The sequence below is a fragment of the Ziziphus jujuba genome, chromosome 7 (genome assembly GCF_031755915.1).
Source record: "Ziziphus jujuba cultivar Dongzao chromosome 7, ASM3175591v1".
NCBI lineage: Eukaryota > Viridiplantae > Streptophyta > Magnoliopsida > Rosales > Rhamnaceae > Ziziphus > Ziziphus jujuba.
In genome coordinates this window covers 2,190,452-2,210,415 of record NC_083385.1, presented here as the reverse complement: position 1 = coordinate 2,210,415, position 19,964 = coordinate 2,190,452, and the positions used below count along the sequence as shown (strand labels likewise).

At 36.7% G+C, this 19,964-nt stretch overlaps 3 protein-coding genes across 3 annotated transcripts; 2 read left to right on the top strand and 1 right to left on the bottom strand.

The window, feature by feature from the left end:
• Positions 1-451: 451 nt before the first annotated feature.
• On the top strand, positions 452-6,983 carry LOC107423826 (protein LATE ELONGATED HYPOCOTYL). Its single transcript, XM_048480018.2, has 9 exons — positions 452-598; positions 720-866; positions 1,308-1,333; positions 1,634-1,822; positions 1,956-2,067; positions 2,332-2,393; positions 4,348-4,572; positions 4,713-6,182; positions 6,290-6,983. Exons 4-9 carry the CDS (start codon positions 1,784-1,786, stop codon positions 6,707-6,709), a joined length of 2,328 nt encoding a protein of 775 aa, XP_048335975.2. The 5' UTR covers positions 452-598; positions 720-866; positions 1,308-1,333; positions 1,634-1,783; the 3' UTR covers positions 6,710-6,983.
• An 871-nt stretch (positions 6,984-7,854) lies between these two features.
• LOC107423827 (serine/threonine-protein kinase ATG1a) lies at positions 7,855-13,048 on the bottom strand. The gene is made up of 13 exons (XM_016033464.4): positions 12,385-13,048; positions 12,158-12,275; positions 11,686-11,744; positions 11,303-11,367; positions 10,712-10,805; positions 10,536-10,616; positions 10,315-10,426; positions 10,090-10,144; positions 9,660-9,958; positions 9,222-9,583; positions 8,765-9,062; positions 8,584-8,654; positions 7,855-8,485 (listed from the first exon to the last, which is right to left on the bottom strand). Exons 1-13 carry the CDS (start codon positions 12,628-12,630, stop codon positions 8,249-8,251), a joined length of 2,097 nt encoding a protein of 698 aa, XP_015888950.3. The 5' UTR covers positions 12,631-13,048; the 3' UTR covers positions 7,855-8,248.
• Positions 13,049-16,066: 3,018 nt separating this feature from the next.
• Positions 16,067-18,991, top strand: LOC107423800 (probably inactive receptor-like protein kinase At2g46850). The gene is made up of 3 exons (XM_016033435.4): positions 16,067-16,882; positions 17,444-17,527; positions 17,759-18,991. Exons 1-3 carry the CDS (start codon positions 16,081-16,083, stop codon positions 18,820-18,822), a joined length of 1,950 nt encoding a protein of 649 aa, XP_015888921.3. The 5' UTR covers positions 16,067-16,080; the 3' UTR covers positions 18,823-18,991.
• Positions 18,992-19,964: the final 973 nt, after the last annotated feature.

Sequence of the window (19,964 nt, the reverse complement as noted above, 5' to 3'; positions counted from 1 at the left end):
TTGGTCTTAAAAAAATAATAATAATAATAATAATTTTAAAGGCCACGTAGCGGCATCTGGAAAGCCCACGTGGGTCAAAAGCAGTACACTCTTTTCAATTTTTTTTTTTTATGCAACGCACTTGCTCCGTACTCACATGACCGGGAACCAAAGGTTTCCGTTTCCATCTAGTAACCACGTCATAAGGGGGACCCACGAGGGAGCAAGCTGGATGCGCTTTTACGGACTTAACCCTCAGCCCCTATGGAGTTTGTGGATGAGATTTGAGAACGATGAGCGAACGCAGACAAAGGAAAAAAAAAAAATTGAAAATCAAAATCGAAGCTTAAATTTAAGGAATAAAAAAATAAAAAAGAAATAGGGGAAAAGCGCAAGCTGGTGGACTAATGAGCAATCAGCCACTAAATTAGTGCCATTTGTCATGATCCAGGAGCGGGCTTGTTCCAGTTCATGCTTTCACTCCTTCGCAGCCTCAAATAAAAGCGAGCCAAAAAAAATTTATAAGAAAAATAAATCCCACAAGAAATAATAGTGGCTGAGATTTCTCCATTGTCTCGCACATACTCGTATTGCTCTCTGGAGTGTCTGGTGGTTTTAGGTCTTACCGAAACTCTTTACTTTTCCTCTTTCTTCTTCTTCTTCCTCTCTTTGGCTTTGCGATTTGCTCTCTCTCTCTCTTTTTTATTTTTTTTATTTTTATCTTTTCTGTTGTGGTTGAGATTGCTCCAATCGGCTTCTCTAGTTACCGATCCACCATTGCCGGAACTATGCTTTCTCCGGCGACTTTCGGCTGAATTGGCTTTCATGCATGATCGGAGTCAAGACCATTGCCTCGCCAGCTTCTTACGACATGGATTTCTCACAAGGTACTGCTTACTTTCCTGCATTTTTAGGGCTTTTTTTTTTTTTTTTTTATTCTTTTTTTGCCTTCTTACTTTCCGTTTGGTTGCTCATGAACTTCGAGGGTAAGGACGCTGAATTCGAATTAGATCAACTTGCTACTTATCTGAGCTGAGTTTGGCGGTTTTGTCCTGCACAGTTGGAAAGGTTTCTTTAAGTTACCTAAAAACGAAAGCTCAGATTTTTAAAATCCAATTAAACGTTAAAAAATAAAATAAATAAAACTGCTTCGGTTTTCGTTTTCTTATTTTTGTCAGCAACCAAACAGAGGGTTAAGATTGCAGAATAGTGAACATATTGATGCATTATTTGGAGATGTGTGTATATAGAAATGGTTACTGATTACTGATTCAAGCTTCTCTCTCTCATTTTCTATTCTTTTTTTTGTTTTCCTCGCGTTCTTAAAGGTTTTGGCATCTTCGGGTTCGTTTTGGTGAGGATTCTGAATAAGGAATTTTCTTTTACTTCTTTCGGAAAAGCGTCTCTCTGCTTCTCTGTTGCGGTGGATTCTGAAAATTTTTGAAATATATATATATATATATACAATTTATATACATATATATATATATATATACATACATATATACATATATATATATATATATATGTATATAAATATTTGGTATTAAACTAGAAGTATTTTCACTGTATGTGAAAACTGGAATGCTTAATTCTGCTGATATAAAACAGAGACGGATCTCTACCGATTGCTGTGGCTTGTTTTCTTTTGCAGTAGCATTGCCTTGTCAGGTCCTTTTGATCACCACCACAACGGCTTTACTTCTTATAGCTTTTGATGACGCCAGAAAAGATGCAAGGTTTTTGTTTTATCCTTTGTTCGTCAGAGAGGATTTGAAGCAGCGTAAGCTGCCCAGGTCCGCTAATGGACACATATTCCTCCGGTGAAGATTTGGTTATTAAGGTGATGGTATAGGAGGACAACAATTTTTTCATTTTTTTTATTTTTTTTATTTTTCTTTTTTTGGCTACTTTTAAATTGTGTTGGCCTTGAAAGATGTGATAGATTCAATTACTAATTTTTTGTGTAATGTTAGACAAGAAAGCCATATACTATTACAAAGCAACGAGAGCGATGGACAGAGGAGGAGCATAACAGGTTTCTTGAAGCCCTGAAGCTTTATGGGCGAGCTTGGCAGCGCATAGAAGGTTATTTACTTGTTACCTTGAACTTTTTAAACTCCGTTTTGTTTGTTTTTATTTTTCATTTCTTTACTTATGGTTTTATTCAAGGCTGCAAGTTATGCTCACTTTATGGCATGAATTTGCTGTAATTCCTGTATTTTAGCTGGATCCACTGGATATCTTCTGTTAGAGAATGACACTTTTATGTATGTTTCTCTTAATTTGGGACCTGTTTCTTCTCTTCTCTTTTTTTTTTTTTTTTTTTTTTTTTCACTTAATGTTGCGCAGAGCATATAGGAACAAAGACTGCTGTGCAGATCAGAAGTCATGCACAGAAATTCTTTTCAAAGGTCAATCGGTACCTTCTCATCTTATACTTCCATGAGCTGTGTGTTTCTACTTGTTTTTACTTAGTTGTCAGCAATATTGACCCTGTAATTTGTAATTCCATGGTGGGAGTAAAATACTCATTGGTGATTTTCTTTTGTGATGTTATGGTCAATTCCATACAGTTCTGCCCTTTTGGTGCTGTTGTGACAGGTAGCAATTTTGCTTCTATGCTTTTGTCTGTAGCACTAATGAGAGGAACACCAATGTTCTTCTCCAAAAGCACTAAAGTTGCTTTTGCAATTCTAAAAAGACACTTCTCTCATTTTCTGACCACACCATAAATTTGAAAAGTGCCTTTCTACCCTGAATACCTGTGCTTGTGGACCATTTTGTTGATGTAAACATGATCTGTTGTCTTCTCTCTTATCTATAAGACTCTCTTAAGTGTTTTCAAGTAGCAGAATGTTGTTGTTCCTATCATTGTTTGTGGTACGTCTATGTGGAAGTATAAAGTATGTTTAAAAGAATGTTAGATTATCCATGCAAAGAAAATGTTAATGCTTATAAAATTTCAAAAGCTATTTGCATGGAATTGGAGTTTTTTTTTTGGGGGGGGTAAATATAGAATTGGAAATGGTATGATTGAGAATTGAGAATAAGAAAGATGTGAACCAGATGCGGGAATTAATTTCAATTTATCGTAGTTATATAAGTCACTTTATTTAATGTTAAGTAGTCATGTGAAATGTAAAACTCATCTTATAGGTAAACCACAAAGTTAATATGTTGCTAAAGACTCCAACATTAATAAAGGCTTGACTGATAGATTTTTATTAGTTCTCTTGCTTTCAATTTATTTGCACATTGATAAGCCATCATTGTAGTAGTTTATATGGGGGTGGAAGCCAGTAACCACAGAGCTCTGATGGGTTATCTTGTTAAGTGTTCTTTTAGAAATTAAGTTCTGGTTGCACGAATTCAAGATTTATTAGCATATGCACCTTTGAACTAGCCATTAAGATATGAAAAGGAGAAACTACAATTTTAATATGCTTCATCTACTAGTAATGAATGCTTGTGTATGTATGTATGTATGTATACGTGTACGCATATGTATGTATGTATAAGTGTACGCACATTTCTAATGTATATGAGGTCTGTTTGTGTATGTAACTTATCATTTTTACTGCCTTTGTCTTTCTGTGTTACTTAATTTGTCCAAGTACTAGTTTAATTTCTAATTTGTTGGGGCTGTTTTCAGTTTATTCTCTTGGGTTATATATTTATATTCTCTACATTCATGATGGTTATATTTTGTAAAAACATTCCATTTAGAAGGTTAGAACACATGATCTTTAAGGGGAATGATTTGTTAAAATCTCCTCCTTTTTTTTTTTTGTAATTTTTTTTTATTTCAGAACATAAACACGCGACCATTGGAACATGGTTCTTATGTTCATATTTTGATTGCATTTTGCATTTTCACCGTGATTATGTAGCTTCCCATGCATTGTGACATATGTAAGATATATAATTCCACATTCTATTGTTTCCCCAAGTCAAAATCAACATGGTAAACATGTCTCAATAAAAATCAAGGTAATTGCATGTACTCCACTTTTGAGATTGTTAGGTTGTGCTAGACTTTGATACTCATGCCATTCATTAACTACTTCTTTTAGAAAAATCACAAGGTATACTGTTGTTGATCATGAAAATTATTCTACAATAGGGATGTCTTGATGAATTACCATGCCATTAAAAAATTAACTATATGGTCTATCAATGTTTAGGCAATTAATTCAGAAACTAAAATTTGAAATATTAGTATTGGAGCAATAACAGTTTTTAAAAGGAGCTTTTGAGTTATTTCACTCAATTTTGACTGACACATGAATGCTGGTTTGGTACTTAGATATCACTTTGTAACAACTTATCTGTAATAGGGAATACTGACAGATATTTCATTTTCAGTTGGAGAAGGAGGCTCTCGTTAAAGGTGTTCCTATAGGACAAACTCTTGACATAGATATTCCACCTCCACGTCCTAAAAGGAAACCAAGCAATCCTTATCCTCGAAAGACCAGTGCAGCTATTCCCACATCACATGTGGGAGTGAAAGATGTGAAACTTTTGCCATCAGAGTCTTCTTCACATTGTAAGCAAGTACTAGATCTGGAGAAAGAGCCAATTCCTGAGGTTATTCTCTTTCCCTCAGGATTTTAATTGCTGTTCACATTCTCATGCTTTTATTCTCTTTCTCTCAGGATTTTAATTGCTGTTCACATTCTCACGCTTTTATTTCATTGAACATTGTGGCTTCTTTCTCTTTCTATCAGAGACCTGGTGGAGAAGAAGATCCTACAAATGAAAAAGAAAATCCTACAAATGAAAAAGAAAATCAAGATGAAAATTGCTCAGAAGTTTTTACCATGCTTCAAGAAGCTCACTATTCTTCTATTTCTTCAGCAAATAGAAACTCCATGCCTTCACCTGTGGCACTCAGAAATGCTTGCACTTTTAGGGAGTTTGTTCCTTCAAGCAAGCAGGCAAATCAGGATGAATCAAATGGATCATATGTAACTATTGAACATCAAGGAAATCAAAATTTGGAGAAAGTTAATGCCAAACAGAGAGCAGTTCAGGATAATGCCACAAATAGAGGATCGAAGTTTGACAACTCTAATTCTCCACTGGAGGAGTTGGTCCAGAATGAGAAAAGAAATGATTTAAATTGTGAGATGCCAACAGAGGAGCTGCAAACAACTCAGAACTACCCAAGGCATGTGCCTGTGCATGTTCTAGATGGGAGCCTAGGAAATTGCACTCAAACTCCTTCTGCAGATATTTCATTCCGAGACCCCATCTTTCATCCAATTGGTGAGGTTCCTGGACACCCTACAGTGTTTCCAAATCCAGCTGCATCTGCTACTACTGAACATCAGAGCAATGTATCAAGATCTTCAGTTCATCAATCATTTCCACCATTTCATCCTACCTTTACTCCAATTCGTCATGATCAAGATGAGTACCGATCATTTCTCCAAATGTCCTCTACGTTTTCGAGTCTTATTGTATCTACATTGCTGCAAAACCCTGCAGCACATGCTGCAGCGAGCTTTGCAGCTACATTTTGGCCTTATGCAAATATGGAAACTTCAGCAGATTCTCCTGCATGCCCCCATGGTGGATTTCCTTCTAGACAAATGAACTCAACTCCAAGTATGGCAGCAATTACTGCTGCTACTGTAGCAGCAGCCACTGCATGGTGGGCAGCCCATGGACTGCTTCCTTTGTGTGCTCCTCTTCACACTGGATTTGCCTGTGCTCCTGCATCCACAAGTGTTCCATCAATGGACACTGGTCAAGCTCTTGCAGCCAAGACTGAAAGAGGAGAGAATTCTCCTAATCCTCCCTTGCAAGATCAACTGGACGTAGAACACTCGGAAGCTTTGCAATCTCAACATTCAGCTTCTAAATCTCCCACCCAGTCATCAACAGAGTCTGAGGAGAGTGGGGCTGCAAAGCCTGATACCTGTTTAAAAGCTGCTGATGATGAGAAGGCCACAGCAGAACCTGATCTTCATGATTCAAATCCGGTGAAGAGCAGAAAACAGGTGGACCGTTCATCATGTGGTTCTAACACAGCTTCCAGCAGTGAAGTAGAGACTGATGCGTTGGAGAAGCATGACAAAGGGAAGGAAGAGTTAAAAGAATCGGATAAAAATCATCCAGCCACTGAGTCCACTAACCGTCGTATTAGAAGCACCAGCACTCTGATTGATTCTTGGAAGGAGGTGTCTGAAGAGGTATTTAGACTTTTAGTAATTGATAATTAATACCAATTTGCCTAAGTTAATCCCCTCTTTCTCATGTTACAATTTTTTATTTTTTTCTTTTTTTTTTTTTTTTTCAGGGGAGACTGGCATTTCAAGCACTATTCTCAAGAGAGGTATTACCCCAAAGTTTTTCACCTCCACGTGATATCCTGAATAAAAAAGAGAATCAAAACAACAGTGCGGAAGGAGATAAGCAGAATGTAGAAGAAAAAGGTGGAGATACGTTGCTATTGGACCTGAATAGAAGGATATTGCTGTCTCGTTCCATCCAACAAGAAGTGGAGAAAAATGCATCATCAAGAAGTGACACCAATGGGGATGAGGGACTGTTGACAATAGGGCTTGGACATGGAAAGCTCAAGACTCGCCGAACAGGATTCAAACCTTACAAAAGGTGCTCAGTAGAAGCCAAGGAAAACAGGGTGGGAAGTGCCGGCTGCCAAGGCGAGGAGAAAGGCCCGAAGAGGTTGCGCTTGGAAGGGGAAGCTTCAACTTGATATTCGATTTTACATGCAACCAAAGGAAACCTTGTTGGTTGCATGTAATTTCTTATTTCTCCCCTTCTCTATCTACTATCCATTCATGTTTCATTGAGACTTTTGCAGCTCACGAAACTTGTCGTGTAGATGTGTGTACCATATTGTATGTCTACATTCGCTCATTTACTTACTTTGAACCTTTGCAACTGCACTTGAAGACGTCGTTAACAGACTTTAGATGAGAAACATTAAATATTTATTGGACCTTAATTAGGCCATACTTTCCTTCAAAGGTATGTGTTTTCCATGGATGCACTTTTTCCCTATTGCGTCGCAGTGAGCACCTATATCTCTATTATGGGAACTAATAGCCTGTTAGTTGCCTAGAGACAGCAGCAACGACTAAGCTCTTGTAGCTTAATTGCAGAAAGCATTGCTGATTAGATGACAGGCTTTTGCTTGCTGAATGGTTCGTTGTGAGGCTGCTTGCTCCTCACCCAGTTTTTTACTTAAAATAGTGGGACTAAGCTCTTGTGGCTTAATTGCAGAAAACATTGGGACTAAGCTCTTGTAGCTTAATTGCAGAAAACATTGCTGATTAGATGACAGGCTTTTGCTTGCTGAATGGTTCGTTGTGAGGCTGCTTGCTCCTCACCCAGTTTTTTACTTAAAATATCGGTGTTGAAAGTTGATATGGGATATGTGGAGTGGGTTTATTTCCAACACGTTGAAAGCCATTTTTTATTGATTTAATCTCTACACGTAATTGAAAGCCCATATATGTTCTGTTTTCTTGTATCGTGCGTAAGAAACTGTAGTTTGCAACTCGCACGAGCAATGTGATTAGTATTATGATTTTCCTTTACCAGTTTGAATGTAGAAGAAAGTAAAATGAATTTTTTATTTGTAAATCTATGACACTTTTGTAATCAGTATAATTAAACAAGGCAACTTGTAACTATTTTTCCAGGAATAAAGTAAAAAATTAAACAATCACAGAAGCAGAAAGATTCCTACCAAGAGTCTGCATCTACCCTCCAATTGTTTTTTATTTTTATTCTTTTGGTGTCTGAAGCACCTAGAATCAACTATCATTAACTGCATCGGCGAGCAACAGTCAGATACTATAGCTCATATTCTTGCAGAACCAGCAATCTGAGATAGCCAGTTAAAGTGAAATACATATATGCAGTTAAAAAGTGTAAAACGTACATGCATTTACCTTAAAGATAGTCACTAAGTCAGCTGTACAAGTAGCGATTTATATCCATATATATGTACATCCCGTCCAAATAAAAGAATAGCCAATTTATTTACATAAACACATGCGTGAATAGTCGTCCAGTTCCAGGTCGCCTACAGTTTACTATATATTTACTTCCTATGTTTTAAGATCTGTTAAAATCCTCAGACATTTCATCAACACAAGTCAACTTTAATTTCCATGCCCTCAGAGATCAAAACTGCTCTGTGGCATGGTGACCGCACAACACCAGTAGTCTGCCTCTGACACCAAGAGATAGAACTGTAAGAAAAGCTGTACATAATCACTCCTAGTTACTTTTTTGGAGCATCGAGGGATTGCTTAAGAGAAGCCTGCGACTTGAGCAGGTTAGTTTGGTGGGATTGCAAGTTCTTAATGTATTGCTGAATGCGACTCTTATTTGCAGAAGTTAATACAAATTGAGGGTTTAGTGGTAGAGATGGCGCTTCTCCTGCAATAAATGAGAGCAAGAGAATTGCCTTGGTGTATGCTGCTGCTGCTGCACTTTCCTTGTTCTCAAACTCATCCACCTGGAATATAGACAAGCCTACTTAGGCGAAGATACAACAGAGTGGATACTTGACGAGGAAATCTTACAAAAGCCTAGAGCAACATAGAGTATACTTACAGCACCACTTGTCCCAACTGATAGTGCTTTTTGGAATATAATTTCCATTGCGTCTGGCATCTGGGCAACACCTATAAATATATGTATATATATATATAAAGCAATAGTTGAGCAAATTACAAACCCACATGTAAGTGGAGAACCAGCAATTATTAATACAGATATAGCAGGACAGACTAACCATCCATAACTTGGATATGATAAGATAACTTCTCAGCACGATTAAAGGCGACAATGAATGCTTGTTCTGCCCATGTTGAAACTGATGATGGCCTGCTAAAATCTACATGTTCTTCGGTGTTTGGCGATAAACCTGCTCCTCCCTCAACAAGTTTGGATTCATTGGCAGAAATGCTTCCAGGTGGTTCACTCTCTGAACCGGAATTCAACCATGCACTGCAAATTTCAAAAGCTTTCTTCCATATAGCCAAAACAACTAGTTCAACTGAAAAGGACTCTAGAAAAAGTCCTGCATCATGCTGCAAGCAAAAGAAATGACAACTTCAATGTATTGAACTCCGGACAAAGTAGAAACCATGCAACCATTCAGTATACATGAGGTAAAACTTTTTTTCAGGACAGCTAGAGAGAGAGAGAACCTGAACATTCATAATGTTGCTTGTTTTCAAAAAGCTTACCTTTTCTTGTGAAAGCTCTGAAAGAACCTGAATATACTGATGTAACAAATGAAGCCTGGTAGATGGATGCAATGTGGATAGTCCTTGAACTTCCCTTAACATAGTTGATGCACCAGAAGTATGTAACAGAACTGATCCCTGGTTTTGTGAACTTCCAGTAACACCAACAGTACTTGCAGCCAGTTCTGCTGTTTGCATAACTGGCACATCCTGCTCATTCGGTTTTGGAGCTAATCTAGAAGCTCTGGTGGTTGAACTAACTTGCAAAGATGTTTCAAGATGATACGAGAAAGTTTCTATTACAGTAGAATGAGCATTGACAAGAACATATTCTTTCTCGATGCACTCCATTGAATCAGAAACTGGAGAGAGAAACAAAAGCAAATAATTCAAACAAAGCTCAAGCATGCATAAAAACATTCTTACAGAGTACCAAACCTTTAAGCTGACTTGATGAATAAAGCTCTCGGTCAATTGATTTCCTTGGTCCATCATGTGCAGTATTTGGCACAAGTCCATGAGCAGCCGTAATATTAGATGTACTTTCACAATCTTTTCTTTGTAACTGTATGTTGCCATGTATAGATGAAGCTTCTGAATTTGGACTTCTGCTAGATGAGTTCAAGGGCCCAGAAGACAATTGAGACCTCTTCTTGGAGGCAGAAGAAGACTCGGCCTGTTCAACCATTGATTTCATTGACGGAAGTGCAGAAGAGTGCTCAATATCCAGCATTGACCTATAGATTTTGATAAAACAAATTACTAGTAGCTAATCTATCTGGCGAACTAAAGAAAGGACTCCTGACCCATAAAAAATAGCAAATACATATAAAGCACAATGCAACAAAAAATTTAAAGGTAATATTACCCAGGCTCTGTGAGGAACTTGTGGCCAAAGAACTCCTTGAATGTTAGTCTCTCAACTGCAAAATGAAGTATTGATTTACATGGAAGTTTTCTTCAAGAGTTCAATAAGTAACATTTTGATGGTCATATAACACTAGCAGCTAAACTGTTACATTCTAGAGGTCTGTTCACAAACAAATATAAACACCTATAACAGTTGATTCCCACCCTCCATCGCAACCTGTACCTGGGTTTTGGCGTAAAAGGGATCTACAAAGATCAACACATTCTGGATGCAATCCTTCCACGGCACCACATGGAAACCGCAGCTCAGTGGATGCCAAAATGTTTTGAAAAAGCTGCATAAAACAAGAGAAGCAGGAAAATTAAAATAGCATATACTAATAACTGCATATCAAGTCTTAAGTTATTTTCTAAATGAGTTAATGTCTTAAATTTTCTGGAAACCTGAAATTGACTAGTGCCTTCAAATGGTGGCCGCCCAGTCACCAGCTGAAATAAAATTGCCCCAACACTCCACAAATCAGCCTGTACACACCAAAATAAGAAATCAAACGTGATAAAAGAATTACAAGGACATCTACAAGCATATTCAATGTGATGCCAATTCTATGTTGCATTACCTTTGCATCATACTTTTGGTTCTTAATGATCTCTGGAGCCATATACAATGGTGAACCACACAGTGTATCAGCCAAACCTTGAGGCATTAGGGATCTGGACAAGAGGTATATCAGAATATAACCAAGCATAAACAAGATTTATAAATATTCAACACTACTATCTAGACGGAAGAGACAAAGCTTTCTTATTCTGTCCACAAGAAGGATCTTTGGAAACACTTCTACGGAATTGGATTTGTCTATAGATGGAATATAATAAATTGGCGTCCCTCTCACATTACTGCTTGACACCTAAACTGTCATATGGTTCTAGCAAATTCCAGGAGAGGTGTGCATCACTCTGAACTAGATTCACAGTTTACAGAACTTAGATATGAGTAGAACAAATTTGTAAGGCCACAACAGGGACTGAGAGGCTCATGAATAGAAAATTCCTTCCTACGACAAGATTATGTTGAAAGCTCAAGAATGACAACCAAATATTGCTCAACAAAATATACAGCAGAAGATTAACTTTACAGTTTCTTTTATGCAATATAAATGTGGATAGCCTAATTGGAATGGTTCAATTGTTTACCTAAAAAATCTTACCTTGCAAAACCGAAATCTCCTATCTTCAATTGCGGAGTCAATTCATTAGTTGACAAGAGTAAGTTCTGCAAGTTTGAGCAGAAAACGACAATCGATTCAAAAACGACATTGGATCCGAAAACGACAAGAATGTATAAAACAAATAGAATCTATATATATAGCTGTATAATAAATGATCATAACCTCCCAAATGCAAACCGAAAAGCATGACAATCCTACAAGTTCCAAAGGAATGGTTCGGACAAAGATATGGGACTTGTGTACGGGCATCGATGGTTATATGAACTAAATTTGGACTTTTTGGATATGTTGGCACATCACAGTGAGAAAATCTAACTAAATTCTTTGAGATTGGAGTTTCAATAGGGAAATAAATGCATCACCTGTGGCTTCAAATCTCTGTGAATGAGATGCTTTTCTTGAAGTACTTCCAGTCCTGCAGCTGCACAGGCAGTCCAAATAGATCTGATTCAAGGTCCCTTCCAATTTGTTGGCCACAGCAGAAAAGAAGAATGTAAAAGAAAAAGGAAAGGTAACCAACCAAAAAGGGAAAACGGCAGAAGGAATTAAATTAAAGATATAGAACAACATAACATTGCCACCAATGGCATTGCCATTTATTTAACAATTAAGGACATAACCCAGTCGCATAACTATTGAAATTTCAACTTTCTACCCAAAAAATAAAAAATAAAAAATAAAAAAAACAATTAAAAATTCCAACTTTATTAAATTGAGCATCCAATATTTGATCTTTTAAGGTATGGCTCGTAAATCAATTACCAAAACATCAAAAAAGGCAAAATTTAAGTATAATTATCAAATTAAACTTGATGTTAAGCAAGTATAAATTACCCAGCTGCCTCATAAAATGCCTGGCAACATCTTCCGAGACTTTCCCGTGACGATGGATATAAGCTGCAAGGTCACCACCTTCACAGTACTCCAGAACAATGTATATTTTGTCCGGAGTCTGCAAATCCCAAAACCAACATTTAAATATAAAATTATGGTTACAAATAAAAAAATAAAATAAAAAAGAATTCTCGGACTCGAGAAACAAAACAAAACAGTATCATTACTTGGATGGCCTCGAAAAGACGTATAATATTGGGGTGATTGATGGTGCTGAGAATAGAAATCTCTTTCAGCAAATTCTCACTGACTTTGGTGCTAAGCTGTCTCTTGTCAATCTCCTTGATAGCAACTTCAATACCCAATTGGCGATGCCTAGCCCTCCGAACCACGGCGAACGATCCCGACCCGATTGTCCGACCCAGTATGTAGTCCCCGATCAAACGAGGCAGGTCTCGGTCCCCAAGATCCATGAAAGAACCAACCTAGTTGACCACCACTAAAAAGAAGCAAAATTCCCAGTTGGGTCTTAATGGGTTATGAATATGAAAAATGACTGTGAGGGTGGTGGTGGTGGCGGTGGCTTTGTCTTCTTTGTTTTGAGAAGGTTGGTCGTGTGTGGAATTAATGGAATCATATTGGAAGAGCTTTTCGATTTTTTTTTATTTTTTTATTTTTGTAAGGAAACGACGCCGATTTTCAGTATCTTTTGCAGGCGGGAGGAAGGAGAGAGAGACACAGAGAGAGATAGAGAGAGAGAGAGAGAGGTAAGAGTCCCAAAGTGACACTTTTTGGCTTTTGGAATTTGGAGGAGAGAGAGACAGAGAGAGACGATGCTGAGTGGACGAATGGCCTATGTATCTGCACATGTAATCTAACGTGTATACGCTATTCTACCAAACCAAAGAATTCTGTTTCTTCATTTTAGGAGTCTTTCTATCGCGGCAATTGATTTTTATTTTATTTTTATGGACCATCTTTTTCTTTTTTTTTTCTTTTTTTTTTTTCTTCCTTTTGAATAGTTTGTAATTAAATAATTTTTAAAAAAATATATATATATATATAAATAAAAGGGTGACACATTGTTATGAAATTTATCCATTAATAACATTCTCTTTTATTTATTTTTTTTAATGGGCATCTCTATATGTTAATAAATTTATATACTTTAAAAATACAATGATTTTCGTTACCTTTTTGTGTCCCTATTAATGTATACAAATCTTATTTTCATACTTGGACTAAAAAAAAAAAATACTTTTATGAGGTATCAATTTTGGGTAATGCTTCGTTCTTTAAGCCTCCTTCTCTGGTTTTCTATTTTGTAAGTCGTTGAAAAAGTACATCCTTCCAAATGATTAGAAATAAATAAAGTTAATGTTATACAGACGAGTTTGATCTGCAATATTTAATTGTTATTCGTCTAAAATTGGTAGGAGATAATTAGAATTAACATGACAGCACAAAACATATGTACACGCATTAATCAGGTGTTTTTAAGACTTTTAACGTTCATTCTGATGAGGTCCAGATAAAAAGTCCTCGCATAAAGCAAAACAAAGTTTTAATTTTTTCCTTGCCATTTCGTACGAAAGAATAAGATCTTTTCCCCCAAAACCAGACAAAATAAATAAATAAATAAAAAGAAAGTAATAGTTATTCTTTCCTAGTGGCCCCATAGAACAGTGATAATGAAGCTACTGATTAGAAGGCATATTAATCTTAATTGAAATGGGGATAAAGGTAGTAGTGTTGGCAAAATAAATGGTCATAGTTGGAAAATTGGAATTAATGCACATGGACAATGCTTTTTTTGGGGTCCCATTGAAGTACAAACATGGTATATTTTTCTTTTATAAGATAATGAAATCTGAATATATATTACATGACCTAAAGATGGTTTTACATAGAACTTCTTTCATATACAAGATTATTTCTGAAAATACTTGTATAAAGCAGGTAGTGGGTTCCTCATGTTAGAAAATCAACTAAAATCTAGGATCAGACATGGGTTTGTGAATTCCTAAACTCATAAATATAAAAATTGTAAAGTTGTTATTGATCAACAATCTGTGTGATGTTGATATGATAAAAGAAGTCAAAAATCAAATTTAAATGGACGACATATATCATGGAAAACACTGCTGAAGATGCTCTTGCAACGTTTTTATGGATCCAAGTGTCATCCAATCGAGGAAAGTCATCCTCATCCTCGTTCTCATCCTTTTGCTAATAAACAAATAGGTCTTTTAAGAATTTAGCATTGTGTTTTAGAATTATATCAATATAATTAAATTAACCCACTAATTAAATCATCATTGCCAAAAAAAAATTAAATGATCATTGACCAAGATCCCTGGGATCAAATATGATTGTGGATTGGAGGAGACCACATTTGTAAGCTGTATTATGCAGTTGTACTGAATCGGAAACTAATGGATTGGGATGTTAGCAAGGATTTAAAATCCTATTTATTCTCCCTTGGCAAATGGGCTTGATATATCAGGATGTGCTCTAATTTTCCTCATCCTTATGATGCATATTCAATATCTGTATTTGTCTCTTGTTGTTGTTGTTTTTTTTTTTTTTTGGCAGGTTCCAGTGTCAACAATCTCATGGAGTCCTACACTGCTAACAGATCAACAAAATCTGTATAATAGTTTAAGATTTTTAAGAATTTCAATTTTCAAAACTAAGACTACCCCTCCTTTTTTTTTTTTTAAATAAAATTAAGATGACCTATTTCTAGTAGTTTCTCAAAGAAATATGTCTTCTTCTTTTTTATAGTTTTCCTTGTTTATTTTTCTGTAGTTGGACAATGAAATGTGCCGGATAACCTAGGCCATCATTTGATCCCATGATCCTGTTTAATTTCTTTGAAAAGTTTATAAATCAGAAGTTTGGAGGAGCATGGATGGTAGGATAGAAGCCCATAGGTCCCTTTTCATAAATAAAAGCCCATAGATCTCTGTTGGAGACGAATCCAGCATATCATATCTCCAAAAACTCAAAGGCTACCCATTTTTTGAGGTGGTAAACAGCCACGTAGCCCTGCCTAAGTCAAGCATCCCAACGCAAAAGTTCTCACAACATTACCGAGAAGAGTTTACCCAAAAGATTGTTTTTCATTTCTACATTGGGAATCAATGGGAAAAAAAACCAACTCTTTTCTTGCCAAGCTAACTAAAACTAAAACCCAACTCTGTTTCTGCACAGATGTCGCCTAAATATTGCCTCAAAAGAGTCTACGCAGACCCACCAAGCGTGGCATTGGGGTTTGAGGAACAGCTTTTAAATTGCATAGTATATAGCAGCAGATCATTTTAGCTTCTATATTATAGAATTTTTTATAAAGGAAAAAAAAAAAAAAACAATTTATTCATTCAGATCTGACATTCCGTAATTCTCAAACTACATACTTAATTCTACGTAAAAAGCCAAATCTCGAAGCCCATGCAAATTGCCATTATTTTTATATTGCCAAGACTGACTCGCTCAAGCTCAATGAGAAAAGCTCACTCATCCGCCACGCTCACGAAAGTTGCACAACCTCCTATATATTATGTGGTACGAACTGTAGCCCATTCCACAGACCAATAATCGTCTCCCCTTTCCCCAACTTCTATGCCTTGATCCTCCCATTTACAACCCTCTGATCTTGCCACGTCATTATCTGGGTCAATCTGTTTGTGGGGTCTCCTTCTGACGTGGCCAAATATATGCTGGAGATGTTGTGTGTGACAGTCTGATGTTTTATACCCTGTTGCCTCACTTCATTATTCAACTGCCACCTAAAAGCTTATAAGCATTCACAACAAAAGGTCCATTCTATAATCAGTTCCTTCTGGCTTTTTTATTTTCTTTTCTTTTTTCCCCTTTTTGGTTCTCTTCTTCATTCAGTATATTTCACATTTTCACTGACAATGCGGCCTCTGCTTCTGACTTCCTTTATTCTTCTTAGACTTTTTGGTCACTTGCCTATTTGTCATTCTTTCCATGACCAACAACTGGTGGTCCAAACCACCCTTCTTCTTCAGAACCAGAACCAGAGCAATGAAAATTGTGGGGAAACCAAAATCCCATTTCCATTCCACTTGAACTCGCCTTGTGGGTCGGTTCCTAATGCTTTCAACCTCTCTTGTGAGAATTCCACAGCTCTTTTCCTCAAAGTTGGTACTGAAAGCTACCGAGTGCTTGAATTCTTCTCGGATGGTATACTGGTGGACTTTTCTGGCCCATCTTCTTCCTGTCGTCAATACAACGATTTGAATTCCTTTGACTTCACGGAAAGTGACTATTTTGGTGTGTCAGTTGACAATGTCATCGGGTTGTATGACTGTGAAGATTCTTCTCTGTGTAAAGCAGAATGTGAGACGATCGATTTGCCTGGTTGTGATGGCAAAGATAGTAGCTCCCCTGCTTGCTGCTATCCCTTGTCGGATCATAGTGTTTGGCGCATTGGAGACAAATTTTCAGTTTTTTCAAAGTTTGGCTGCAGGGGTTTTTCCAGTTGGGTTGTTTTGCCAACCGCAAATTCTGGAAGGCGAGGGGTTAAACTGGAATGGGCAATTCCCAGAAACTCATCCAAGGCAGTTTGTGCTGGCAATGCAGATATTGCAACTGCTACAGCAGTTGAAGATGGGGTGAGGTGCTCGTGTCCAGATGGGTTTGTTGGCAATGGGTTTGTTGGCAATGGATTTGCAAATGGGACTGGATGCATAAAATGTGGGTAAAGTTTGCACATCATATTGGTTTCAGTCAAACTCTTTTTCGACTTCCATGTTTTCCAAGTTCAACATACCCGATATTGTGTTTGTGAGTGCTTTATTAGAAATTCTCAGGCACAGGTTATGAATGTGTATTATGTACTTTCCCATCTCAATTGAAAACGCAAATACCTTTTTAGGAAGAAATCAAACCCCGCTTCCGTATCGTTCTTGTATTGTTTTTTATTTCTATCTTTTTTCATGTCTGATCCCACAAAATCTTCTTCAATATCTTTGTCTTGCTTTGAGAGAGATGATTCAAAATCTGCTTGGCTTGCGGATTCTCTTTTTCCTTGATTTTGGTTTTCTGATTCAAGAGATTTTTTTTCATTCGAAAATATTGATATTTCTTTTTTTCTTTCCAGTGATGCTTAACTTTAATTGCAGAGTGATATGGTTCCTACATTTCATAGTCAGCCATTTGATAATTTGAACTTTGGCAGGCCTTAGGAGCTCTTTGTTTTCACATTTTTGGTGTTCTTAAAATACTGAAAAGTTTGTTTGACATGTCTTTGAACAGCATGCATCAAGGACGGAAGGGAAGCATACGGCAGTGACTGCTATAGCAAACGGCACAGTGACAAGAAACTTGTGATTCTGGCAGGTAAGTAACATCAGTTGGCAAACCTATATTCTCATGAAATTCTAGGATCCTTGTTGGTTTCAGTATTTAGTGAACATGTCACAAGAAAATAGATTTGTATTGAGGGAGAGCCTAATTGTTAACTATACATGGTAATTTGCAATTTATGATCCTGCTGTGAAAGTGTAATCTTTTTCCAAAGATGAGGAAGCAATTTAGACATTTAAGAATCTAAATAATTGGATATTGCAGGCGTTCTTGCTTCAATTTTCATCATTGCCTCCCTAATAGCACTCTTTTGGCTGTTAAAAAGACCAGTCAAGCCTGGCACATATGACCCTCACAGGGACCATTTTCATAGCTCCATATCTTTCAGGAAAGCTTGTAGGACTCGATTGTTCACTTACCATGAGCTCGAAGTAGCCACAAAAGAATTTGAAGAGGGTCAGAAACTAGCTGATGGAAAGAATGGCACAATCTTTGCAGGGGTTCTTGGAGATGGATCACACATTGCTGTGCACAAGATAAAATGCGAAACCGAAAGAGACTTGATTCAGGTCCTATCCCAAATTGAGATTTTATCTGCTGTGTTTCACAGGAATATAGCCCACCTTCTTGGATGCTGTATTGATTTGGCCTACATGCCACTAGTAATCTATGAGTACCCTGCAAATGGTACCCTGGAGGAACATTTGCATCAAAGAAGAGAACCAAAAACAGGTCTAGACTGGTTCAGGAGGTTGAATATTGCTGCTGAAACAGCAAGTGTTCTTGCATTCTTGCACTACGAGATGTGTCCCCCTATATTCCACAATGATCTTAAATCCGGTTACATCTTTTTAGATGAACACTTTTCAGCTAAAATTGCAGGATTTGGGCTATTGAGCTCAAAACAAGAGTATTCAAAAAACACCCTTGAAGGTTCACGTTTTCAGAAAAATGATGTTTGTGATTTTGGCGTGTTGCTTCTTGAGATAATTGCCGGTTCAAAGAGTTTGGACTTACCAACATTAGTCTTACAAAAGATAAGAAATGGGAAGCTAGAAGAGATAGTAGATCCACTTCTTTACTATCATGAACAACCTTCTTTTCGCCGCGAGCAGATAGAGATAGTTGCAGACCTTGCCACAAGATGTTTGTTGTTTGGTGGAGATGGCAAAATTGGCATGGTTGATGTTGCCAGAGAACTAGGACACATCACCAAGGGGAGCATTGATGGGGGTAGTAAGAGAGGGCCTGTCCTGGAGGAAACATTTTCGAACTCCAGCCTCCTTCAGATGATATCAATGTCTCCAGACTCTATACACGTGCCTTGAAATGTTTCTAAAAAGCAGATAATTTCCAGCGCAAAATCCAAAATTCTATTTCCATCTCTTGCCCCAAAAAGTATTGAAAACACTTCAAATATTTGGGTTCTGTGAGGATTTAGATGTCGTTGCTTTTTTTTCTTTTTCTTTTTTTATATAGTATGTATATCATCATCAGCTTCAGCTCTATACGGAATATGTCGTTTCTCTTTCTTCCCTCATTGAAGAACAGTTAAAAAGCTTTCCTTTTCTACTCCTTTTCTGAAGCTAAAATTTTGCACTCCTGTTTTAAGTTTGGTTGTTTACATAATTAGATTTATATCAAGAGATGGTTTTAGTATTAGATCCTCCTTGAAGGGATTAAATCGTTAATAAATAAAAATCTAATTCAAACACCATCAGAATGACCCATGTGAATGATTGTATGTATATATCTAAGACACCTTTAATCTATAGTATCTAGTAATGCCGGTGTTTTTGTAGAATGAATTACTTTAGGGGTTTAACCTTTAAAAGAGAAAAATATTTAAAAAAAAAAAAATCAAAAATAAAGTCTAGATGCAGATTTCACCAAATATTATTTGGCCATGGTATGGCATCGTGCAAAAAGTGTGAATTAGTGGGTAGGCATAAGAAAACATGCGTGTCACCAGGCAACATGCATAGCACTAACTCACAAGTCACAACGATTTATTTTTTTTTCCCCCCCAGAAAAACAAAAAGGCGTTCTTTTCAAGCCAGCTTATTGCATCGATAGCAATTTATGAAAACTAAAAAGATAAATTTTGGTAAGGATTTTTATATTTTAAAAAAATGATTTTGGTACAGATTCTTAAAAATGCAAATGGAAAGTGGCAATAAAAGCATGCAGCGAAGAAGCTCTTTGGTAAAGATTCTTAAGATAAAAATAAAAAAGCAAAAAGATCTTGGTAATGATTTTCAGAAAACACACATATCTCAAATAGCAATTGAAGAACTTCAGAAAAGGAAGATCTTGGTAAAGATTCTTAAAAAGCCAAAAACCCAAAAAGCAAAAAAAATAAAAATAAATAAATAATAATAATAATAATAAATAAATAAATAAAATAAAATTCTCTCATCTAGCTCGTTTCTCAAAGTGCCAGGAGCCGATTAAAAGAAGTCATACAAAG